The sequence below is a fragment of the Saccostrea echinata genome, unplaced genomic scaffold (assembly GCF_033153115.1).
Source record: "Saccostrea echinata isolate AGI-Se365-2 ecotype Australia unplaced genomic scaffold, CSIRO_AGI_Sech_v1 ptg000054l, whole genome shotgun sequence".
NCBI classification, from domain to species: domain Eukaryota; kingdom Metazoa; phylum Mollusca; class Bivalvia; order Ostreida; family Ostreidae; genus Saccostrea; species Saccostrea echinata.
Window position 1 is genome coordinate 66187026 of NW_026889803.1, and position 27244 is coordinate 66214269.

Below are 27244 nucleotides of genomic sequence, written 5' to 3' on the forward strand. Positions count from 1 at the left end.
TCCATACGAAACTAAGATCTGGACAAAAGAATAAAAAAATGTGTTCTAAAATTACTTTGATATTACTATATATATTGTATCAGTATAATTACCTGCTCATACTGATACTACATTACATTATAGCATGTATAGATCTATACGGTAATTTTCTCGTATCTGGTCGCGCCATCGCCCGCCATAAGATATAATTTTCAAAGGAACTTTTTTTGTTTGTTTCTTAATTTGTTCATTTGTTATTTATTTATTTATTATTATTATTAAATTAATAGTTATTTAAACTGGGTTTTATTATTATATATGGGTCACGAAACTACTCAAGCAGGTCTTCGATAACGAGTCGGAGTCGAGATTCCATAATTTAAGAGCAATGGCGGCAAGTTTAGGTGTGCTGGGTGAAACAACAAGCAAAAAAGTCTTGTCTTGCAAGTTACTTGTAGTAGGGGCTGGTGGAATTGGCTGTGAATTGTTAAAGAACTTAGTTCTTACAGGATTTCAAGATATAGCTGTGGTAATTGACAAACTTGGAGTAATATTCATAATTCATTAAATTTAGTACTGCCGTTCAGTGTTGGTTTTATTGTAACAAAGGATTGAATACGAATACGTGCATCGTGATACAAATTGATGCGAATCACAGTTCTTGTTTTATAAAATGAAAAAAAAAACTTCTCAAAAGTTATCACTATAGTAATGTTAAAAATACATGGTCAATAAAAAAAAATCTAAATGGAATTAGGATTAAGGAAAGTAGAATCCATTACGCTAATAAAAATTTTCTTAAAAAGGTACACATAAAAATCCTTTAAAATTTCTTTAAATGATGCGAATTCTAATTTGTAAACCATAACTAAGAAAAGGTATTCTGTATTGCGGTGCTGGTAACCGACTTAAAGCAATATATATCACATATTGTTACACACTACTTTCCTCTAAGCAAGAACTTGCGCTTTTCTAAAATGCCACTTTAAACGGTCCTACTAAACAGGGACCTATATACTAATGGGATAGGCAACTCCTTCAGCGCCATGATTATTTACCCAAAATGGCACACACAACACTGCAAGTTTTTCAAACTACGTTTTTTCCCAGTAAAAAGCTTGTTTTCTGATTAATGTAATCTGTTCTTTTTGTGTATAGAAATGGATATATAATAAATTTTAAAGCACATATTATAAAATAATTCAGATATTAAATAAACAACAACCAAAATCGGCGATTTCTCGGAAATACAGCCGATCAGGGGCACGTACTGATTTTTAAATAAACGTAATTACTTCTAAGTTAAGGAGTAAAAACAGTGCTAATAACAAATCTTGAATGATTTTTTGATAGATAAATTAAGATTTTATTTTGAAATATTTCATAGCAAAAGAGGTATATGTAATTAAAATTGACTTACGAAATCCCGCAACTTACGAGATATCGCGAGAGTTGCCTATCCCGTTAGTATATAGGTCCCTGACTAAACAGAGTACGCTAGAGTACTTTAGAGTACGCTGGTAAAATTTTTTAATTTAATACAAATAAAATGCTTTTTATATGTGTTTCTACATAAGTTTAACATAATAAATATATATATCTTGAATAATTTGTGTATGTTTTCATTATTTTCAGAATTATTTCAATTTATCGTTTCTGGTTACGGTTTACTGTTTGACCCCGATCCCGATCTAATAATAGATCATTTTACTTCTATCATCAAGATAATAGCTTATTTTATTGTCTTTTTAGCTCACCTGAGCTAAAGGCTCAAGTGAGCTTTTCTGATCACTTTTTGTCCGTCGTCCGTCCGTCTGTCCGTCTGTAAACTTTTCACATTTTTGACTTTTCTCAAGAACCACTGAGCCAAATTCAACCAAACTTGCCACAAAGTATCCTTGGGTGAAGGGGATTCAAGTTTGTTCAAATGAAGGGCCATGCCCTCTTTCAAGGGGAGATAATTAGGAATTAGTGAAAAAATAATGGCATCATTTAAAAATCTTCTTCTGAAGAACCACTGGGCCAGGAAAGATGAAACTTATGTGGAAACATCCACAGGTAGTGTAGATTCAAGTTTGTTCAAATCATGACCCCTGGGGGTAGGGAGGGGCCACAATGGGGGATCAAAGTTTTACATAGAAATATATAGGAAAATATCTTTAAAAATCTTCTTCTTAAGAACAGCAAAGCCATGATTGGTCATATTTATATGGAAGCATCCTCTGGTTGTGTAGATTCAAGTTTGTTCAAATCATGACCCCTGGGGATAGGGTGGGGCCACAATGGGGGATCAAACTTTTACATAGAAATATACAGGAAAAAATCTTTTTCTCAGGAACAGAAAAGCCTGCATTAGTAAATTTGATATGGAGGCATCCTTGGGTAATGTAGAATGAAATTTGTTCATATCATGACCCCCGGGGGTAGGGTGGGGCCACAATGGGGGATCAAAGTTTTACATAGAAATACATAGGAAAATATCTTTAAAAATCTTCTTCTTAAGAACAGCAAAGCCATAATTAGTCATATTTATATGGAAGCATCCTCAGGTAGTGTAGATTCAAGTTTGTTTAAATCATGATCCCTGGGGACAGGGTGGGGCCACAATGGGGGATCAAAGTTTTACATAGAAATATATAGGAAAATATCTTTAAAAATCTTCTTCTTAAGAACAGCAAAGCCATGATTGGTCATATTTATATGGAAGCATCCTCTGGTAGTGTAGATTCAAATTTGTTCAAATCATGACCCCCGGGGGTAGGGTTGGGCCACAATGGGGGATCAAAGTTTTACATAGAAATATACAGGAAAAAATCTTTTCCTCAAGAACAGAAAAGCCATGATTAGTAAAATTGATATGGAGCAGGGATGGGGTAATCGTAATCGAGTAATCATAATCGATTGTAATGATTACTTTTTTTCAAGTAATCGACAGTAATCTGTAATCGAAGAGATTTTCGATTACTTGTAATCGTAATTTAATCGATTACAGCTAAAATTTTCAATGTAATTATAATTACTTTTTCGATTACTTTCGATTATTTTATACATAAATGGATGTTATTTTGGAGAATTATTTCCAGTCAGTCACACATAAATATCAAATATAAACCACGTAGTGTAATGTTTGGATTTCCCAACTTTTATTATCATAAGTTTGATAATGTTCTCAATAAAATTTGCATTATAGAGCTACTGGTCTAGTATTAAATAATTCAGAAGTGTATTTCAACCATTTATTAATAAAATATACAGATTTTTCGAGTGCATTTTACATTTAACCCACTGTCCTTTTGCTGCATGTCCTTTTTCATATTTCAGATGTTGAAAAACTTTGTCTTGTAATAGAAAATTACAAATAGCAAAAACAGATTTAAATGCTTTATTAAATATAATTATTTTGGTAAATAATTATAAACTACATTGTACTCGGAAAAAAAAGAAGATGGAAATACTTATTCATATCTGAAAATGTTTAAACAACTTCAAACTTGTGTTTTAGTAACTTTAAAATTTGCAAATTCATTCTCATGTTTTCATTCAAAATTGTAAGGTTGTTTTTATATCCTTGAGAGGCTTTAAGTGTCTGAAAGAGAGGGAGTAAGTGTCACTGTGTTTGCTTATCTTAATTGGCTAATTATTTGACTGGGACATCCCTAATTTGCAGATAATGAGGTGTAAACTGTGAACTACCCAGTGTTTAACTTTCATTCCATTTAAGACAAACAATATTATTAAAACAAATAATAAGCTCTCAGAACACTTATGAAATTGTGCTATTAGTTTAATTACTTAAAGACACATATAATTTATATGTTTATTACTAAGAGTTCTAATTTACTTATTTTTTTGAAAAAGATAAGTACAGGAATGTTGAATGTGTACTGACAACATACGGGCAGCCCATATACTTCTAATGAAGTTATTAATTCACAATAAAATATTAACTAATTTTTGCAACAAGAAAATAAATATGGAGGTTCAGATCCAAGGTTGAAATGAATAATTAATTCCCTGGCATATTTTATTGTAGGAATCATGTATCCACTTTCCATGGTAGAGAATCCCTCATTTGGGCATTTAGTGAGAACATCAACATTTACCATTTAAATATTGGTTTGATATATGAAGGGATAAAAACTTAGAAGTAATCGATTATTAATCGATTACATCTTCCAAAGTAATCGATTACAATCGATTACAGGACAAAAATGAGTGTAATCGATTAATAATCGATTACACAAAATTCCTCTAAGTAATCGATTATTAATCGATTACATTTTTCAGTAATCGTGCCCATCCCTGATATGGAGGCATCCTTGGGTAGTGTGGAATGAAATTTGTTCAAATGAGGGACCCCGGGGGTAGGGTGGGGCCACAATGGGGGATCAAATTTTTACAAATGAATATATGGGAAAAAAATTTTCTGCTCAAGAACAGCAATGCCATTTGTTATATTGATATGAAAGCATCATCAGGTAGTTTAAAATTCAACCCCCCCCCCCCCCCCCCCCCGTTTACTTTTCAATACTTAACTGATTTTTGCTTTTTTTTCCTAGCCAATGTGCTCAGGTGAGCGATGTGGCCCATGGGCCTCTTGTTTACGTTTAAATTTTTGGAGGGGACTCCACTAAACATAGGTATTTTTCATTGAAGTAACTTACATGCACATTATTATTTATTTGATATTGAAACTATAATTTATCTATTAGTAAAACTGTTTTTTAGTTAACTTTTATTATTTGTATGTGATACCGATTTCGAGAATATTTATGTAAAATTTGTTCAAAAACATAATTTACAAGAAAATAAATCATTATTTTTGGATTTAGTTTCAAATTGGATGAGTTTCTTGAAACAAAATAACAATCGGGATCGGGATGTTAGCTTATATTTTCTGGTCAAAATACCGCTAAAAAACAAAATTTTAAGACTAATATTGCAATATTATTTTATAATGATGTTTATTTACATTATTTGTATATATATATATTTATATATAAACAATCTAATTGGATTGAATTATAAAATTTTACCAGCGTACTCTAAAGTACTCTATCGTACTCTAGCGTACTCTGTTTAGTAGTACCCCACTTTAAAGTGTTAAGATGAGTGAATATGCACATGAAATTTGATGTAAATATTCTATATCCTGATATTGGTATAATTCAGCAATAACATTTATTATATGAATATACAATAAATTTATACCATGCAGTACCTTGCATGTGTACCTTTGATCAGATTACATGTATATATGAATATTTTTATCATTTTTAGATTGATTTAGACACAATTGATGTCAGCAATTTAAACAGACAGTTCTTATTTAGGAAGGAACATGTTGGAAAATCAAAAGCACAGGTAAATGAGAATGGAAATATAAAAACATATTGCTACATTGCAGTTATACATTATTCAGACAGTTAACATTGTGTATGCCAAAAATGGAGGTAAAACTGAGATTTAGTTGAGCAAGAAATATAACATGATACAATAATGAGATATAAGATATTAAGGAGAAGAAAGACCTTGAGCTGAAAAAATACTTGTCATTCAATTTTTTTCATATTTTGTATTTTTCTAATTAAATGTGTCCCACATATCTTAAAGCAGTTATATCATTAAGTTTTTTACCTTATTTTAGAGATATTGATTGAAAAATATTAAGCCCTACAGTATCTAAGTTGAGTTTTTATTCTCCAAGTTTCTGGGCCCATTACTCTTTTCATAATGGGATTTTTTTAGCATAGATAAAAAATATGAAAGTTTACATGGATCTTTTAGAATATTTCAGTGTATGAATAGGGTTTAAAATTCAAAAAGGCAAGTTTCTCCTATCACACTGCACCTGGATAGTGAAAATTACGCACTTTTTAAGACAACTCAAACAACAAAAAACTTAATTTGCAAAAAATTCTATCATTCAATATTTTTAAATTTACGTTCATATTATTGATTAACTGTAAAAATTTCGAATGGTGAAGCTGACCTCAATATTGCACAGGACATGTTAAAGAAGACATAGGCATGACAAAAACGTGTCATGTTTACATTTCTCGAGTACGGGAAAAACCAACTATGACGTCACACGTAAGCTAAATAAGCGAAATATGGTATACCTACATAAGATTTCCGTCATCAGCCATGTAAAAATAATTTTTGTGTTTCCCGTTTCTCAAAATATTTCATCATGTACTGATTATGACCTGTTTTACATAATAATACCGCCCCTGTATTCACCGAGAGTGTTTATGTACATGTATATTTGAGCTTGAAATAAGTATATACATGTACTTAAATTGAAGATTAAGTTAATCAATTTTACAAAAAAATTGAGGTAGCAATGATTAAATGTATATGTTGTATATTCCGAAATCTTGCTTAATATGGTGCAAACATTAAGTCCCTTTCTGAATCAGTAATTTCAATTGTTTAAAATGTTGTCTAATCCGGAATGTTGTCTAATCCAGTCAATTTCTTTTGAACCAGTGGTGGCCAGATAAAACAAGTTTTACTGTATTTCTAAAAGGTTCATTTAATGTTTGTAAATTATTCATTGTAGGTTGCAAAAGAGAGTGCTATGAGCTTTAATCCCAATGCAAAAATTGTGGCATATCATGACAGTATTATGAGGTAATATTGCTATTTCTTGCATCATTTATTGATCATTGAGAATTCATCACTTTTATGAGATATAGCATGTATAAAGTCTTCTACAAATCAGTTGATTTAAGGAATAACTGTCGAATTCTTTGGATTCATGATGTGATCAATCGAGTGGCTTGCGTGATAATTTGCATAAACGCCGAAGGCGTTTATGCATAAAATTATCACGCAAGCCAATCGATTGATCATCGTCATGAATCCAAAAAATCTGACAGTTATTCCTTATATTTACATGCTCCTGATTCTGCAAATTCCCGTGCTAATAGCCCCGCTTCTGTCTCTATTTGTCCCGCCCTGCACGTGATTTTTTTTAACCGCGCCTATCGATGAACCAGTAGATTTATGTGGAAATAAAGTATTTTTACAATTTGTAATTTTAGCTCGGACAAAGACATTGGAAATGTAAATATTTATTGCCCACTTTGTATTTAAAGAGGAATTACAGATTGTCATTCAAGCCGAGATAAATAAATTGTGTGTTTCCGGTTCCCCAACAGATTGTCATTCAGGCCTATATAAATAAACTGTGTGTTTCCGGTTCCCCAACAGATTGTCATTCAGGCCTAGATAAATAAATTGTGTGTTTCCGGTTCCCAAACAGATTGTTTTTCAGGCCTAGATAAATAAATTGTGTGTTTACGGTTCCCCAACAGATTGTCATTCAGGCCTAGATAAATAAATTGTGTGTTTACATTTCCCAACAGACCCTAAATTATACGAGCTGACTCTGAAGATATGTCTGACTTTGTATACTTTCTGGAAATAAAAAATTCTGGTTTCACCACTAAAATCCTGATCTCAATCTTTTCAATGTTTTAGAAAACATATCTTATACTTGCCAGTGATTTCCCCATGGAAAATGACACCATAAACTGTTATGGGTGGGGGGGGGGGAGTGAACATTGTTTCTCATATAAAATATTGTTTATTGTGACATGATTGAATAAACCAAAAAAGTTAAAATAAAATCAAGTATTTTTAATAAGCAAAAAAATTAAAATCAAATCAAATCTTTTTCTTACCTACCCTATTTTTTTCCAGGTTAGAATAGGAAACACACTATCTAGGCTTCATGTACTTTCAATCCATTGCAGTGTACCAAGTTTTATACATCTTCTAAAATGGTTTTCATTTTGGATACTTCTATAACTAAAAAAATATTCTTCTTTTAGCTCAGATTATGGTGTTGATTTCTTCAGGAAATTTGACATGGTGATGAATGCTTTGGACAACAGAGGTAATGTGTTTCAAATACCTTTAAGAGATTGGATATGGAAAAGACTAAAAACCAATTAAATCCATGGAAATCCTATTCATGTAGGAATTTGTCTCACTACTTAATTTCTAGGGATGCGCAATTTTATCGGTATACCGGTATATCACGATTTTTCATTGTGTGATATGTATCGTGATACGGAGACTAAAATACTAGTATTTGGTACATAAGTATAAATTCCGGAAATTATTCATTTATTTGTTCACACTATTGAATGACAATTACAGGAAGTGTAAAAAAAATTTTGAAAACAGTTAAACAATGGCATCCAAACATGTTTTAAAATGAATTAAAGTGTAAAAAGTAAAGTTATATATTTTTAGCATATTTTAAAGAAATATTGAGGAAATTCATTTAAAATATTAGTAAAAATTGTGTGTAAAAATATCACGATTTATCGTGATGTTTTTGGAAAAAAAATCGTGATATATCACAATACGAAATTTTTGCCGATACCCATCCCTATTAATTTCAAAGTACTATGAAATGTACTTAATAAGTACAAATATGATGTATTACAAAAAAAGATTTGAAAAACTTTTGTTTTTTTGTAAATTTTCTACCTGGGTATTAACAGCTGCTAGAAACCATGTCAACAGAATGTGTCTGGCTGCGGACATCCCCCTGATAGAGAGTGGGACGGCCGGTTACCTTGGACAAGTGACAGTCATCAAAAAGGTGACCACTCGGAAATTCTTAACAAATACATGCATCATATTTAAATTATTATAGATCAACAGCATAAAAGGCATATTTCAAATGTACTTGTAAGAATATTATTAAGATCAAACCTAAATAACACTTTGTAAATATTGAATAAAGACAATCTGTTCCTTGAAGGGTTTAACAGAATGTTATGAATGCCAACCAAAGCCACCACAGAAAACATTCCCAGGATGCACCATTAGAAACACACCATCAGAGCCCATCCACTGTGTTGTATGGGCAAAACATCTATTTAAGTGAGTGTGTAGTCTATATGGAAGTTATAGTAACAGGCAGATGTTTTAGTACACTGTGTCTCATACATGTAGATATAACTCTATGTTTTTTATTTCTCTGAGTGAGAAAAACCTCTTTATTGATAAACCTATAACATAAACTTAGTGTTCCTCCATGTGATCGGTGAAAATAGTTATTTCCTGTTATCTTCCACTAAAACTTGATATTTGCATTTATGTAATCTCACAAAACTATGCCTAAAGTCATTTCTTCTGAATTAAATATGATTTACTGAACATGTAATTATTGTTGATGAGGATTTACTGTAAAATTACTCATTTTCTGTAGGATTTGAGGAAAAATAATTGTTGGATTTAATTTTTATGGTTGCAGATTTGTAGAATTATTTTAAGTTTGATTTTTAACATTTTATTGGAGGCCATAAATTTATAGTTCTCTTCTTGCCACGAAAACAACGAAAATTAACACCATATGCTTTCTCCAAGGTCTTTATACATTATTTAGGGATTGTACTGAATCAAAAGGCTTACATTTATTTTATGATTTTGTGGTATCAGTTAATGAAAAATATCTTAAAAATCTTTGGGGACTAGACATGAGAAGTGCCATGTGATATGATTTTTCCCCATTTCAACATGTTCTAGCTATTAATCACTAAATTATTTAGTTAGATCAATTGACCTGAAACAACAGTGTATACAGTTGAACTTCAGTATCTCGAACACTCATATCCCGAATACCATGGATATGTCGAAGTGATTTGGAAGTCCCAACCCCTCATTCTTTAAGTATTTTACCCTGGATATCTCGAACCCTTGGATATCTCGAAGTTTTTCCTCGGTGCCCTTGAGTTCAAGATAACAAGGTTTGACTGTACTCAGAATAAAATCAGCAATAGTCATGCAATTGAAGTAAATCTTATTTTTATAAAAGGTGAAATAAATTATTGCATAATTAAACTGTTTTTAACAGACATGTCCTTTTAAAATAAGTGACTAAAAATTACACAATTTAATATCAATTTCACAGGTGTCATGTGCAATGGAACAGAACAAATCCTATCATAATCTTCATGGTTAATTTATAGGCATTCTAAAAAGAATTCAAATTTTCTTAGTGTGTGAAAAACATGTAAACTGGTAGCCTAGAGTTAGATAAGCAAATGTAATCATTATCTAAAGCTGAAAGATTTAATTTTTTTCAAGTCAGTTGTTTGGGGAGGAGGATCCAGATCAGGATGTGTCCCCCGACACGGAGGATCCAGAGTTAGCAGGTGAGTACCTTTGTGTCCTGACACGATTTGAACAAACTTTAACCTACTCTATGTAATAAAGCTTTCATTTCGTAAGTCTCATCTTTTCTGACCCAGTGGTTCTTGAGAAGATTTTTATAAGATGCCATCAAATTTCCACGAATTCTTAATTATCTCCCCTTAAAAGAGGACATGTCTCTTCAGTTGAACAAACTTGAATCCATTTCACACAAGAATACTTTGTGGCAAGTTTGGTTGAAATTGGCCCAGTGGTTCTCGAGAAGTTAAAAATGTGAAAAGTTTAGGGACAACACACTACAGGCAGGTACTGGAATTTTTTCAATCAGAAAAGCTCACTTGGTCTTTCAGCTGAAAAAGGTAATGAAAGGTTTAGGACTCAGTTGTTTCTACTTTTTATAGCTTTTCTGAGCCAAAGGCTCAAAGCCATTATTGTGGTGTGTGTGTGTAAACTTTTTGGAATATGGACCATATCCCAAGAATCCCTTGGTCAATTTTTGTCAAATTTGTCACAGAGTATCCTTGGCTAGATTCTGATTCTGAAATTTTCTGATTCTGATACCTTGGATATGTCAAAATGATTTTGAAGTCCCTAGCACTTATTTCCTCAGTATTTAACCCTGGACATCTTGAATCCTCAGATATCTCAAAGTATTTTCTTGGTCCCGTAAAGTTTTAGATAATGAGGTTTGACTGTATTATGCACTTGCATTAATTTTGTTCATCGAAAGTAAAATTTTAGTCTAAAAGTGAAATTAAGGGAAAAAAATTCTTATACAGTTCTTATTCTGTAGTATAACTCTTTCTTTATGGCAGGAGTATGATTTGAAAATCATCCATGTTTCAAATACATCTGCTCAAAACTTTATGAAACTTTGGAATTAAATCTTAAAACAGTTTAGATGAGAGAATATACAGTGATATTTCAATCTTCAGTGTTGCTTGTAATACATATAGAATACCTTAACTTACAGTGGATTTGCAGTATTTTGTGAAAATTCCTGAAAGAGGTACATGTATAACAATGCCTTTTTACCAGAAGGAGTATATGTATATATATTATTAATAAGATATAACTGAATGCAATCTTATTGTGATAAACAGCTGAGGCAGGTCAGACAGCGCTGACACAGGAGAGGAAAGCTGATGTTGCCGGGGGTATAGACAGGAAGTCAACGAGAGCATGGGCATCAGAAACAGGATATGATGCAAAGAAGATATTTAATAAGGTAGTGTTTGGACAAGGATTCCAGGGTATGACAGTAATTTTTATGAGTACTAGACCAGTCAGGCTACTTCTCTTAATTCTCTAGACCAGGCCAAACTTGCAAATTGTCTTCTTGTAAACTGCTTATTTTAATGATATAACTTAGAAAGACATCATCTCTTGTACGTTTTGCCAGATTGTTCAATAGGTTGCGGGTTAATCAAGACATTACAAATGTCAAAGAACATCCAATGAATATTAATAAACTTATAAAAGAAAACATTATTCTGTAACATGTTTATTTGACTCTGGACAAACTAGTTTCAACCACAACTTGTCCATTACAGCTGTGCCTAAAAATATGGATTGTTTGATGCGGCGAATTTGTCATTTACAGAGTGATGGTTGTGTTTTCAGTCAACAAATAAGAAAATTCTTTTAAAGTTTTTAGAACTTTTACTTGAAAGACTGAAATGGGAGTTTTCATTTATTTTATCCACATGACCAGTCGGTCTAATTCATGTACATTTTACGTGACTGGACCATTCATTTACTAGACTGGGTCGGTCGGATGTTCCTAAGTATCAAACCATGGATTCACAAAACCACAAATACAATTTCACTTTAATGAAAAGAGGTGATGTTCTTAATTAAATACATGTAATCCTGTTCATATCACACTTAAAAATAATTGTGATTTGGCATAAAATAAATATATGCACTGTGAGTGTACATGTGTCCTATGTATTACTGTGGAATCATCATTTTTGCATGAGGGACCAATGCTCGTGGATTTTGGGTCCCTTACGAATATACGTCCTGGTAAACCATAATGAGTCAACATATCAGTTTACTGAATCTTCTGTAAGTAAGGGTTAGCCACAAAATTACATCCCCATCAAACAGTCAAATTTTCATTGTCCATGAACATTGGCCCCCACAAATTAGAATGATTCCTAAGTAAACCCACAACTAAGACTTGACATTTATTTTTGTGTACAGTTATTCAGGGATGACATTAAATACCTTTTATCAATGGAGACCTTATGGAAGAAAAGGAGACCACCTGTTCCTTTGGATTTTGACAAACTACCTCATTCAGGTTTGTCCATTATTAATTAATTAATTTGTTTATTTGTTTGTTGTTTAACGTCCGTCTCGAGAATTTTTCACTCATATGGAGATGCCACCACTTGCCAGTGAAGGGCTGCAAATTTATACTTTTGCTAGGCACTCAGTGCCATTGAGCAGTGAGGGATCTTTTTCGTGCCAACATCTACTGTGACATGGGACCTCAGTTTATACAGTCTCATCCGAAGGACCAGAGAATCTCCACTTCCCGCAGTGGATTTGAACCTGCGATGTAATGATCAACTCCTTACTCCGCGACTCTAGATCAGACACTCTAACCACTGCACCATGTGGGCACCTTGATTTAATCAAAATACAATCCAGGAATGCAACCAATTTTGTGGCAAAAAATAATAAAAATTGAAATTCCTTATCACAAAAAAATGTATTTTTATGAATTAATATTTAGTGTTGTTTTTCTTTAACTACTGATACAAGTTATAATGAGGATCTGATTTCTTCCAGAATCTTCAGAACCGTCCAGTGTGATGAGGGATCAGAGAATTTGGTCAATGAAGGAGTGTGCTGAGGTGTTTACCGATTGTCTGGCTGGTCTTAAGAAGGAGTTTGCGAAGCAGGGAGAAAACGGCATGCTGATCTGGGACAAGGTCAGTGGTCATCAAACTATTGTCATAAGCAGAAAAAGTTTCAACAGTAAGAAAGATACTATAGCACTGAAATGGTTGGTATTTTATTTATGTGATTTCAGGATGATGAACTAGCAATGGATTTTGTGGCAAGCACAGCTAACATTAGATCTCACATATTTGGTATCAACTCTAAAACTAGATTTGACATCAAGTGTAAGTTTTAAAAATGTAGAAGATAGTACATGTACATATGTTACCTTAAAAAATTCATAGTGCACTGTTTAAACACATAAATATTCCTTTGATTTATATCTTATTAAGCTGCAAACATATACAAGAATTTTGTGTTATGGTGCAGAAAAATATATGGAGAACATGCTTGTGTGAAATATAGTGTTTATATCAAATTTTAACTTCGTAATAAAAAAATTATCAATCCATGTTACAGTATTTAACAAAGCAAAGTAAGTTTTGTTAGTATTTGAAGACTCCCTATAATCATCTTTTAATTTTACCAGTTAATCTTTGAAATGACCTGAATTTTCAGCAATGGCTGGAAACATTATACCTGCAATAGCAACAACAAACGCAATCATAGCAGCACTGATAGTGATGGAGGGAATAAAGATTTTAAATGGAAGAATAGAGGATTGTAAACAAGTATGTATGGCTTATTTTCTGTTTTAAGTCAGTGATAGTTTAGTGTTATAGATTATTGATATCCAATATTTTGTGGACAGATCATTGATATCATGACCCCTGGGGGTAGGGTGGGGCCACAACAGGGGGTTAAAGTTTACCATAGGAATACATGTATGTAGGAAATATCTGTAAAAGTTTTCTGATCAAGAAGAGCTAAGTCATTATTAGTCCTATTAATACAGAAGTATCCTCAGGTAGTGTAGATTCAAGTTTGTTCCAAACATGACTCCTTTGGGTAGGGCGGGGCCACAACATTGGATCAAAGTTTTACATAGGAATATATAGGTATAATGTTTAAGGGGCATTTGTGTAAAATGCATTGAAGACTTCAAATAGTGGAATGACCTGACAACCCTTGGAATGGACTAGCCAAAGGGTTTATAAGGCAAAGCTTTGGGAAAGTCAGGCATTCAGAAGCTAGCCAAAGAAGTTGGATGTTTATTCAGCAATAAAGAAGGGTAAGAGAAAATAAAAGTTAAAAGCACCAGTGGCAAATATCCTAGGGAATTGGATGTTAAGTTGTTGAGTGTAGTAAATCTGAAGAAGATTGAGACACCCGGTTCTTATTTATGAATGGGAACCTAGGGGAGAAACAAAGTGCAAGTAGTACCTTACCCCAGTCCCCATCTCTAGATGAGAGAAAATTTTAGTACTATGTGATTTAACCTCAGACAGAGCTGTCTTAATAATTATTCTAATCATTAACTTAGACGGAGTAAAAGGAAATCCTATATATCCCTTGTAAGAACCTGATCATACATGTTACATAGGAAATATCTTTAAAAATCTTCTTGAGAATAACTAAATTATTATTGGTCATATTTATACAGAAGCAACCTTAGGTATTGTAGAAGCAAGTTTGTTCAAATTATGATCCCCAGGGGTTGGGGGTGCAACAGAGGGTCAAAGTTTTTCCTAAGAATATATAGGAATCATCTTGAAAAAATCTTATGCTCAAGAACTGCAAAGCCATGATTAGTAATATTGATATGGAAGCATCCTGAGGTAGTGTAAATTTTAGTTTGTCCCCTTCCCTCCCTGCAAAAACTTCAATATTGAACTAATTTTTGCTTTTTCCTAGCCAGTGTGCTCAGGTGAGCAATGTGGCCCAAGGACCTCTGTTTAAAGGCATAGCAAACTGAAGTATTGACAATATTAACAACCAGTTTTGTGTTTAGGGATCATTGATATCCAGTTTTGTGTTGACATATTGTTGTTATATAATATTGTAATGACAAACCATTGATATCCAGTATTGTGCTGACAGATCATTAATATCCAATATTGAGTATTAATTTCCAATATTGTATTTACAGATATACTTAAACAGACAACCCAATCCCAGAAAAAAACTCCTAGTGCCGTGTGCTCTTGACAAACCCAGTCCGAAGTGTTATGTGTGTTCATCAAAGCCTGAAGTCACAGTGGTGCTAAATGCAGAGAAAATTACAGTCAAGACACTGGAAGACAAGGTATATACATACATACTGACCAACTACCAAAAATTAACAGCTCTAACAGGAGTATTGGGAAATCAGAAGACATTGTGTAAATCTTCACTACATTACTGTACATTATAAATCATTTGTTTGCAATTTTTCATGGAAAATAAAAGTATTATTTGCTCAGTGCATAAGAACATTTTTTTCTAGTGTAGGAATTGTAATCTGAAGAGTAGTACTTATTATCTGCATAATGATGTTTGGTTTATTCCCAGATCTTAAAAAATGCCATAGGGATGGTGGCCCCAGATGTAGAAATTGATGATGGAAAAGGTTAGTTTCTCCAAGTAATGATGTTTATATAAGAAGATAAATTTCAATAGCTGTAAAGATGTTCTTATGTTTTAGAAACTTGTGCAAGGACCAAAATTTTTCTTGCTCTTTTTTTTAGGAACTATTCTCATTTCAAGTGAAGAGGGAGAGACAGAAGGTATGACACAGTGCTCTGTAAACTTAAAGCTGAACATGATTTGTAAAAGGCAGAGATCTATGATTGTCCACCATATTACTCTGCATTTTCTGTTAGCTGTACGACCCCTATGTAAGCTGTTTACTTGGTCTCAGTTCAGTTTAATGTTTTCACTGGTGTGGACGGACGTATTCTACATAGCTGTTGTAAAACTCTAGGTAGCAACAAAAGTAACCATGTCTTCTTCAGCAGAAGAAAATGTTACCAAAGAAACTTACATCAGTTGCACAGGTCATTGCGGTACATGTACAAACAAACACAAATACATGTAAACTGCAAAATGATGTAAACAAAGGTAATGTAAGATAACCAACATGAGCACAAGATGTTCATTCTATGCAGGTACCCTTGACAAGAAAGCTGTCAGGTGTAACAAATGCGAAGGGTATACACTAGTGCTGATATCGTAGGTAGGAAAACTAATATGGCAAATGCCTATTTATATGTCGTGTTCATGCACCTTTAACTGTGAAAAAAATGATAAATTAGGTCAACATCCATACATTTAGACTATTAAAATATGTATTCTTACAGAATGATGGACTCAAGTGTAATGATGGATTGCTTTTCATTTCAGAAAACAGTGATAAATTTTTAAGTGAATTCCATATAGGAAATGGCAGCATTCTTAAGTGTGATGACTTTTTACAAAGTTATGAATTGAAAGTGATAATAGCACATACGTGAGTATTAATTATTGAAATATTTTATTTAGGGGTTGATTTTTAATCTAGTTTGTAACTCTGCTCTTCCTTGCTATTGCCCATTGTATTAAAGATTTATAGGATACTATGAAATCACAAATTTTGTGGGGATTTAATTTCCGTTGTTTTTGACATATTATGAGAACCACAGATTCATGTCCTACACAAACTAAATTTTCAAATATATAACAACGCAGCACTTTGTCATTCAGGAAATCAGAACACCATGAACCAATTTTATTTTCCTCAAACCGCGGAAATTTGACACCATGAAAATACGTGATTTTACAGTATATTATATAATCAGACTGATTACCAGGTAATTTGAAGTAAACCTATGACTTTAAAATAATTCTTAAAAGTTGCTTTTAATTGTATTATAATTGAAATTATGTCATACTTTACATTATATAGATACCTATTTCATAAGTGACAAATTCATTGCGTTCTGGTTTGATACAAAGCCAGTTTGTTTTGTTTCCAGAGAGAATAATAGGGCTGGGATGATATATCGAGATATCTATAATATCGATTCTGTTTGAGGACAATACGCATATCGATACATATGAATAAATATTGAAATATGGATTAAAAATTCTGACTTATGTTTTTCCTTGTTTACTTAACATTTTGGGTTTAATATATAAAATAAATATGCTATATATAAATATAAATATAAAATACATAATATGTGTAAAATAATTTTGTTTTACAACAGATATACAACTTCTTTGTATAAATTATTTTCATTTGTGAAGAAACGTTTTGTTCATTTCAATACAAAAAAAAGATTTTATAACCAATTAAACATATCATGACACACATCGTATCGCGGCTCAAATATTGTGATACATATCGATATACAAAAAGTTGTATTGTCCCAGCCCTAGAGAATAACTCTGTGCTTGATTGTGTTCTGTTTGTAGAACTGATTAATTTACTGAGAACCCATTATGTCTATGTTTTGTTGACAGGGAGAAATTGGAGGAGGATAAGGAATTTGATGTGGTTGGAGATTTATCAGAGCTTCAGGCCAAACCAGAGGAGGAGAAAACAGCCAATCATAACGGAGGCACCAAAGACCAGGAAGAGGGTGAGTATATTTATTGAGTCGTTAATGCTCTCTTTGCCCAAGAACTTTAACCCTTAAAATGTTCTTTCTAACATATTGAGATTTTAATAAAATGGGCAGAAGGAAACCAACACTTGGACCATCAAAATAGGTCAGATATAGGATTAAAATTAGTGAAGAATTGCTCAACTTGTGTTAACAAATCACTAATTAAACTCCAAAATTGGCTCAGCCCAGGCCAACATGCCGCTTATTTTTCTAGTCCTGCTAGTTCCTCCTAATCCAAAAATTATAAATGTGATGGTGAGGTGTCCATTGTTCATCTATTCATTTGTAAACAATTTTCAAAATGCTACTCCTCCTATAGTTTTGATCAATGTAACTTTAAGATTTCAGTATATGTAACTTGGTACACAAGTAGACTACAGTAAGATACCAGTACATAATATGAATCAGTTTTTGATTTTGATGAGTGGTGTTACCATGGTTACTAAAAATAAAAAATTCTATGAAGTTCTTTCAAAATGCTACTCTCGTAGAGTCAGATTTCAATAAATTTTCAAGGGATGCACGGTTTTAAATGAATACTGGTATATCATGATTTTTTTTCTATTGCGTGATACGTATTGTGATGCCATGGTATTTAGTATGTATTTTTAGCTCTTCTGAGCCAAAGGCTCAAAGAGCTAATGCTATGGCCATTTGTGCGGTGTGCGTAAACTTTTTAAAATATGGGCCATAACTCAAGAACCCCTTGGCCAATTATTGTCAAATTTGTCACAGGTATCCATGGCCCAAGGGCTCCTGTTTATACTAAAACTAGGGTTGTGACCCTTAAAAAAGGGGAGATAATTAGGAAAATAGAAACAAAAGTGCTGGTTCTTCTCAAGGACCACTGGGCAGATTATCACCAAACTTACACAAAAGGATGAGGATATGTTGTAGATTAAAATTTGCACGGGGATTTACCCTGGGGCAAAGGGTGTGGTCTCAAGGTCACTTCAAAGTTGACCAAAAATTACATTTTATTAAAATGTTGATATTTTGCTTACTGGTACTATAAGGACTAGGATCATCAAATCTTGTTAGTTGATGCATCTTGGGTCCTTGGAGTACGACAACTGAAAAGTAGGTCACCCTGACCTACTTTTGAAATTTTATGGCTGTATTTAATATTTTTTGGTACTTTTTGGCTTAGAATCATCAAAATTTATCAGTTGATATATCTTGGGTCCTTGCAGTAGGTCGACTAGAAAGTAGGTCACCATGACCTATTTTTCAATTTTTATGACTATAAATAAATATTTCGGGTACTAATTGGCTAAGAATCATCAAACTTTGTCAGTTGACGCATCTTGGGTCTTCAGAGTAGGTCGACTGAAAAGTAGGTCAGTGTGACCTACTTTTGAAAATTTATGGCTTTAATTAAATATTTCAGGTACTAATTGGCTTAGAATCATCAAATTTTGTCAGTTGATGCATCTTGAGTCTGCAGAGTTAGTCGACTTAAAAGGAGGTCACTGTGACCTATTTTTGAAATTTTTTGGCTTTATTTAAATATATCGGGTACGTATTGGCTTAGAATCATCAAACTTTGTCAGTTGATGCATCTTGGGTCCTCAAAGTATGTCATCTGAAAAGTAGATCACTGTGACCTACTTTTGAAATTTTATGGTTATAATTTTAAAAATATATTAGGTATTACATGTAATTGACTTAGAATCGTCAAAGTTAGTTGATGCATCTTGGGTCCCTCAGAGAATGTCAAGTGATAAGTAGGTCAACATGACCAACTCTCAGGTACTAATTGACCTAGAATCATCTTGGGTTCTCAGAATGTTTCATCTAAAATGTAGGTCATGATGACCTACCTTTGGAATTTCAAGGCTTTAACTAAATATACAGGATACTTAGAGACTTCAAATAGAAGTGATAGGTTGTACAGTTTATCAGAAGAGTGATTCAAGGCCGTTGGGCCTCTTGTTAAATTCTGGGAGTAATTTTCTGTTCAAACTTTTGAACTACAATTACTGTAATTGTAAAAAAGAAATGTTGTAAAACAATGCCATCCTAACACCCAAACATGCTTTATTAAATATAAATAAAAATGAAAAAGGTAAAAGTTATGTTTTCACATTATATTTGTTAGAAAAATTATGGAAATTCATTTAAAACCATAGTAAAAATTGTGTGTAAAAATATGATATTATTGTGATATTTTTGGGAAAAATTGTGATACACTGTATATTGTGATACAAAATTTTTGGTAATACCCATCCCTAAAATTTTCTACACAAGTAGACCACATTAGAATACATATACATTATTCTGTGTATTGGTTTTTGATTTTGATGAATGTTGTTGCCATGGTAACTAAAAATAGAAGTTTTTGTTGAATTATTTCTTAAGGCTACTTCTTGTTTTAGTCCGATTTCAATAATTTTTTAAGACTTCACTAAGGTTAACAAGTCTTTATATCAATTTTTAATTTTGTTTGATGGTGTATTCATGGTTACTAAAGAAATTTCTGTGAATTATTTAAAAGGCTTCTAGTTTTTACAGTTGTTAGTTCAAACCAGTAGAGCTACAGTCTCACTAGAGTCTTCTGGTTATGTCATGCCATGAATATGTCATGAATATGGCCGAGGCATATAGTAGCTTGTCATGTGTGTCTTCTCTTCCAGCCTTCTATCATTAAATCTGTCACTGCATTCAGTTTCAAAGAAACTGTACAAAATATTTTTTATCGAAATCGAAACATTGATACATATTGATGAGAGCTGTTCAACTTCATCAGGGTTGTCTGATTTTGTCCTTCCCTTTGACCTTGACCTCACTATTTTTCATTTTGCATTTAGCTCAGTTTCAAAGAAATTATTAAAAATATATTTATCAAAATATATGCACTGATTCATATGGTAAAAAAATTGTTCAACTTTGCCAAAAAAAATTATCCTTACCTTCCATATGACCTTGACCCTTACTATTCTTTATTTGGCTCAGTTTCAAAGAAACTATTCAAGATATTTTTATCAGAATTTATACACTGATACAAATTGAAGAGAAATAATCAACTGTGTCAAAATTTCCTTACATTGACTTTCCTTATGACCTTGACCTTACTAATTCTTTATTTTGCAGTTAGTATAGTTTCAAAGAAACTATTCATTAGGTTTGAAACGGTTCACAGTGGTATCGATTCATCACAGTATTTTTTCTTGGTTTGATACACTGTACAAAATCTCCAATTTTGGTTAGGTTTATTTTTTGATCAGGTCATTAATCAGGTTTGGAATTCATAAAACATGCTACACAGCATGATTAAATTCTTTAAAAAAGATTAATTCTTGAAGATTTATTGTTTTTGTGCTCCACTTTACAAACAAGGGAACATTAAAACTCATTCATCTGTCACAAAAAATTTAACCTTGGTCATAACTTTTGAATGAGAAATGATAGGGTTTTTCCTGTATCACAAGTACATATCTTGTGACAAATGTACTATGATTTTTGACATGTTGACCTTGAAATTTGACCTACTTTTTTCAACATTTAAACATTGGTGATAACTTTTGAATGAGAGTGTGTTCATATTTGATATGTACATATGTGCATTGCCTGTGACAAGACTTTCCAAATATATGTTTTTCACCATGTGACTTGTGACCTTGAAGCTTGACCTACTTTTCAAAAATTTTAAACATTGGTGATCACTTTTGAAGGAGAAAAGATAGGGCAGTCATATTTGACATGTGCATTACCTTTGACAAGACCTTTCCAAATGTACTTTGGTTTTTGACCCCAATGACCTTAACTTTAAAGTTAAACCTTTAGTACTTTGAATGAGAGAAGATAGACCTTTCATATTTTACATGTACATAATTACCTGTGACACCATTTTTCAGAAAGAACTATCATTTTTGACTCATGACCTTTACCTACAAGTTTGACCTTATACTTTTGGTACACTTATACTACAAAATTTTAACGTGGTAAGTTTTGCTTTAAGAGAGATCGGGCTTTCATACTAATTTTTTTCCACAATTCATGTGCATTACTTGTGACATGACCTTTTGGATTGTACAGTTATGATATTTGACCTTACTTTGACCTTTCCCATTACTTTAAACTTTTTGCTCCTAGCCCATTTTGTTTTGAATTCCGTAAAGGATTATTTCCTACAACTTTATTGCCTGATGCCACGAGCATCAGGCAGTTTCAGGATAAATTTTTTAATGTTGTGAAAATAGAGGTCCTAAGGGCATATTTCTAAATTTTATATACATTCTATCTTTCACATGTATTTCTGTCACATGCTAGATCTGCATGCATGATAATTGTGCTTTAGACACAGATGAGTTAAGGCTAGGTGTAGGCATTCCTATGCAAATAATCTAATTAAAATGCATAAGGACTATATCTATTAAAGAGAGAAAGTTAAATCTTATTGTCTAATACGTACTCATACCCATGACTTGAGAAAGCCAGTACACATTATGATGTCATATTATGACGTCATTGTTCTTTACTACACAAGATTATAATGGATATCAACAAAAATGCTTCGGCGCAAGGGCAGGCTCTACTTTATTTGACTGAAACAAGGTATAATTGGAAACAAAATATTTCAAAGTTTGCTGGTATTACTGCACAGATTTCAACAGCTCAGTTGTATAATTTCTATTTGTAAAGTTTTAACTTGAATAAGGGTAAAAATGTACAGCCCGGTATAAGTTTCCTCAAATTACGATCAAATGAGAAAATGCCTAGGATTTTGTGCAGCAGTTTTATTAATCTATAGAATATTCTTCTTAGCATTATTCAATTTGTATGTAAAAATGAATAGGGTAATCCCTTGCGTCGAAGCTGTTTTGTTGATGCGTTTTATTACCTCCAGAAGGTAAGATCAGTGTTGTCATAATATGATGTCATAATGTGTACTGGCTATAAGATATCATGGGTACTAACTATGCATAAGAAAATAAATCAACACTTTCTCTGAATAAAAAATATACCTTTTATGCATTTTTATTAGCTCATTTGCATAGAAACGCCTATACCTAGTCTTAACTCACATGTGGAGGTTTGTTTGAAAAGTTTACTCAGTGTTTTGTCCTACTTTTCAGAAGAAGACGATGTCATGGTGGTGGACGATATTGAGGTTATCAAAACTGGAACAAAACGCAAAGCTGACCAAGATTCTGAGTCAATCAAGGCCAAAAGAGTGAAGTCCAGCACTGACCAAAATGATGATATAGTGATTCTATAAATAGAACAGGGTGATCACCAAGATCTGAATGGGACATGAAAATAAAGCAAGGGTTATTAAGATGTACCCTGAAATTTGAAGATTCTTGTACATGACTTGTTCTAAAATTTTGGATGCTTCTTGAGGTCTACTTGTCTCAGACACTAACATTCAGTGACAGAGTGGCTAGCTTTATGAGAAGTGCTCGTTTGAAATCAGAATCTTTTCTATTTTGAAGGTTAGGTTGATTTCTTACACATCAGCATTGAATCAGACTTAGTTAGCTCATACTAAGTTGATATGAAATCATTATGTTAAGAAAGGTGTTAAATGATATTATGTTAAGCAACAGAATTGCTTTCTTTATATTGATACGTTATGTTATTAAAAGACTGATTTAGGGATTTTTCAAAATAAATTGTGTACTGATAATGTACTGAAACTTATGATTGCCACTTATAATACCAGTTATAAATTAAATGAGATAGATGTGTCAGAAGTACGGCTCAGTCACTAACTTACTGGGATATACTGTACTTGTAATTTCCTATAATATAAATGCACAAATATAATGCTACAATAAAGTATTTGATCTTAAAGGATTCATCTCAGATTTCAAACAATTTATTCTTGCTAAAAATTGGATTCTTTCTGTACAAATGTGAAGTATTTTTAAGATTTTGAGATGGTAAGTACTCTGTAATAAGTTTGCTGGGAGTATCAACCAAATTTCAAAACAAATTACATCTGTAATTTTGATAACCAGGTTTGAAGCTGAAGTGTCTCATGTTTGTATTGAGCAGGGCTTTTTTTTCCATTGAATTAAGTGCTTATCTAAGAATCAGATTGGAAACTTCAAAACGTGTATTTTGTCATGAATTGTTGCATAAACAGTGATGTAAAATACACATGTATGCTAACACCACTCAAAATAAATTTTTACCTGAATGTGACCTGTGTTTATTTACTGGTTTTAATTTATATATAGAGCATTTTCTTCCGGGATCAACTTTGGCCAAAGGTAACACAACCTTGTGTTTTGTATACATCGTTATCAGGCCTCTTGAGAATTCAAGGCCAGTCGTGTGTTATTCAAGCACGTGTCCCCAGATGACCCTTTATTGACCACATTCATGGCTGCTGTCTATGCAGATTGTGTAAGCTGTCTGGGATGAGCTCTGTGTCCCGATTCTCTATTCAGAGGTTCATAATTGTTACATTTTGACATTATAAGTTTTAATTGTTTCCAAGCAATTTACATTAAATTGGTTCTGTTCTTGATTGGCACCTGAGCTAATAAGCTTATACATGTAGTTTACGTTTGAATTAAATAATTCTTTGTTTTTGAAATGAGAGCTAATGCTTATGACAGACTGAGACTGGGCCTACTTATAATTATTGTTTTGAAACCAGAAGCTTGGTAGTTGGCCTAATTTCAAATGGAGAGAAAGCCAGGTTTTTGCAATTTGTAGACCTATGAAATATCTTTTTAGCTCACCTCAACGAAGTTGGGGGAGCTTATGTAATACCCTCGGCGTCGGCGTCCCAGGTTAAGGTTTTTGGAGCAGTTTTCTTTTCAAGTACTTCTATGGCCTATATTAGTCAGAGATGCATGGAGGATGCTTCTAGTGTGTTTCATTGTACCAGTCAAGGTTTCAGATGCTGCAATTTCAGCTAAAGAATGACCAGGTTAATGTTTTTGGAGCAGGTTAAAGTTTTTGGAGCAGGTCTCATTTCCAAGTAACTATAAGCCCTAAATTGACCAAACTTGCATGGATGATACATCTAAGGATGCACACTACTGAACTTGCTTCGGATGCTGGATCTGACCTACATTTTCCGGATGAGTGACTAGGTTAAGGTTTTTGGAGTAGATCTCATTTCCAAGTAACTATAAGCCCTATATTGACCAAACTTGCATGGATGATACATCTAAGGATGCACACTACTTGACTTGCTTCGGATGCTGGATCTGACCTATATCTTCCGGATGAGTGACCAGGTTAAAGTTTTCGGAGCAGATCTCATTTCCAAGTAACTAAAAGCCCTATATTGACCAAACTTGCATGGATGATACATTTAAGGATGCACACTACTGGACTTGCTTCGGATGCTGGATCTGACCTATATTTTCCAGATGAGTGACCAGGTTAAAGTTTTTGGAGCAGATCCCATTTCCAAGTAACTAAAAGCCCTATATTGACCAAACTTGCATGGATGATACATTTAAGGATGCACACTACTGAGCTTGCTTCAGATGCTGAATCTGACCTATATTTTCCGGATGAGTGACCAGGTTAAAGTTTTTGGAGCAGATGTCATTTCCAAGTAACTATAAACCCTATATTGACCAAACTTGCATGGATGATACATCTTAGGATTCACACAACTGGACTTGCTTCAGATGCTGGATCTGACCAATATTTTCCGGATGAGTGACCAGATTAAAGTTTTTGGAGCAGATCTCATTTCCAAGTAACTATAAGGCCTATCTGAACCAAACTTGCATGGATGATGCATCAAGGGACGAACAATCTCAAAACTTCGGATGCTGGATTTGACTTGCATTTTCTGAATGAGTGACTAGTTTTAAGTTTTCAGATAAGTCCACTCCCAAGTAACTGCAAGCCCTATCAGACCAAAATTGCATAAATGTTGCATCTAGGGATGCACACTCCTAGATTATTAGTTTAGTGTGGGACTTTGCCTTACTTAAAAACAACATTCGTTGAGGTGAGCTCTGTAATCTCTGATTACCTATGTTTTTTCAAGGTCTTAAGTGGCTCAAACGAATATTATTAGTTCCCTATCGGTGAAACCGGAGGGGACTATAGGTTTCCTCTGAGTCTGTCTGTCTGTCTAGCTGTCCGTCTGCCTGTCTGTCCCACTTGGTTTTCCGCACTTTTTTCCTAAACGCTTGCAGATATTGAGCTGATTTTTGGTATGTGAGTGTATCTTGATGAGTTACAGATCAAGTATGCATTTCGTTCCGCTTCATTGAATTTTGACGGAATTACCGCCTTTTCAATTTTTAGGGGTTTTCCGCAATTTTCTTCTTAACGCTTTCAGATATTGAGCTGATTTTTGGTATGTGACTTAACTTTGATTAGTTATACATCAAGTTTGCATTTCGACCCGCTTCACTGATTTTTGACGGAATTATGGCATTTTCAATTCTTAACGGGAACCAGATTACACTTGCCGGTAGGGGACTAGTATTGCTAATACAATACTCTCAGAATGCTTGTTTATAACTGTAACTTGAAAATGGAAAATTAGAAGTAATTCCTGAAACTTGATGAAGTTCCTGGAGTCTTGTAGTTGTATACATTTATTGGAAACATTGGATTTGGCCTTTATAGTAATTTTAGGGAAGAAAAAAAGGCAAGTTTGGTTTTTAAGTGCCTTTTGATTTTGCTTCTTTTCTCCTTAGTGCAGAAGGGTTAGTGCTACATGTATAACCTTGCTTCCATTTATTGGGGTAAATGATGATGAAATCATTTTATTCATTATCTCGGGATATTCCCCCCCTGCTACACTAGGTTGTAACCACAAAGCATGGTTTTTTTTTTTTTTTAGTGTTTTTGAAAAAAGGAAGGTCATTGTGAAGATGATGAAATTTTAATTTAATATGATGCTAGTTTTGGTGATAGTGAATAGTTGGGATTGATGTCCTTGCCTGTTTACACCTTTGTAAGTGGCAGATCCCCCACCCCTATAAACAAATATAAATTACCTCTCTATTACAAATAGATGCTGAAATTTTTGCATGAATATTTAAACTAATAGTAACTTGTATGCAAGTAATATTTCAAACAACAAGAATTAAATGTGAGTTTTTAATTTTTAATAACACCCTTTCCTCTTTATTATATCTTTCCCAGCTCATACTCATAAGGTCTCTTCTACAATTGCATGTGTGCATGTCCTTCTTGTTTAAGTTTATTTTTTAGATAAGTTCATATAATAAACCACTGCTACCCAGTGTTTGATCAAGAACAAGGATACTGCATAATAAAAAGTGCTTTCTTTTAAATCATATAATGATGTATACCTTAGAGAATTTGAGTGGGGTGTTGTATTAATGCAAAGTCAATCAGGGTGTAGGGCAAGGAGGGGTTGTCAATATCATGGCATGTCATGAACGAGGATAAAATTAATTGAAAAGCAATAAAAACTAAGATGCCGTGTACAAACGGGGAGGAGGTCCTAAGCCTTCCTGTTTGATATGCTTTCATACAGTAGAGACGGACAGAGCCAGTCTAGGATATTCCATTTCAGATCTTGTACAATACAATGATAGATTGTGATTAATATATGAACATTGTTTTATTTTTACATTTTGTAATTTTAAAATATTACTCCCTGAGGTCATGTCGGACTCAAAGAGCAGTTTTACTTTAAATGTTCTTTCACATATCCTGGAAGAGAAGTGCATATAATTCCATATTTTACAAAAGGA

General features: G+C 33.1%; 1 protein-coding gene across 1 annotated transcript; it reads left to right on the forward strand.

Annotated features, from left to right (window-relative positions):
• The first annotated feature begins 335 nt into the window (after window positions 1-335).
• LOC133172664 (SUMO-activating enzyme subunit 2-like) lies at window positions 336-23730 on the forward strand. Its single transcript, XM_061307604.1, has 18 exons — window positions 336-508; window positions 5260-5343; window positions 6545-6615; window positions 7821-7885; window positions 8502-8602; window positions 8765-8886; window positions 10093-10160; window positions 11262-11386; window positions 12367-12466; window positions 12961-13103; window positions 13205-13298; window positions 13633-13745; window positions 15104-15259; window positions 15505-15562; window positions 15681-15719; window positions 16336-16441; window positions 17437-17555; window positions 22661-23730. The coding sequence occupies exons 1-18, from the start codon at window positions 368-370 to the stop codon at window positions 22801-22803; spliced, it is 1848 nt and encodes a 615-aa protein (XP_061163588.1). The 5' UTR covers window positions 336-367; the 3' UTR covers window positions 22804-23730.
• Window positions 23731-27244: the final 3514 nt, after the last annotated feature.

Excerpts from the sequence above, each read along its gene's own strand:
- LOC133172664 (XM_061307604.1), top strand. The coding sequence starts at position 368 with ATGGCGGCAAGTTTAGGTGTGCTGGGTGAAACAACAAGCAAAAAAGTC. Across the intron at positions 509-5,259 it reads GATTTCAAGATATAGCTGTG|ATTGATTTAGACACAATTGA; the intron begins GTAATTGACAAA and ends TATCATTTTTAG. Across the intron at positions 13,299-13,632 it reads AACTAGATTTGACATCAAGT|CAATGGCTGGAAACATTATA; the intron begins GTAAGTTTTAAA and ends CTGAATTTTCAG.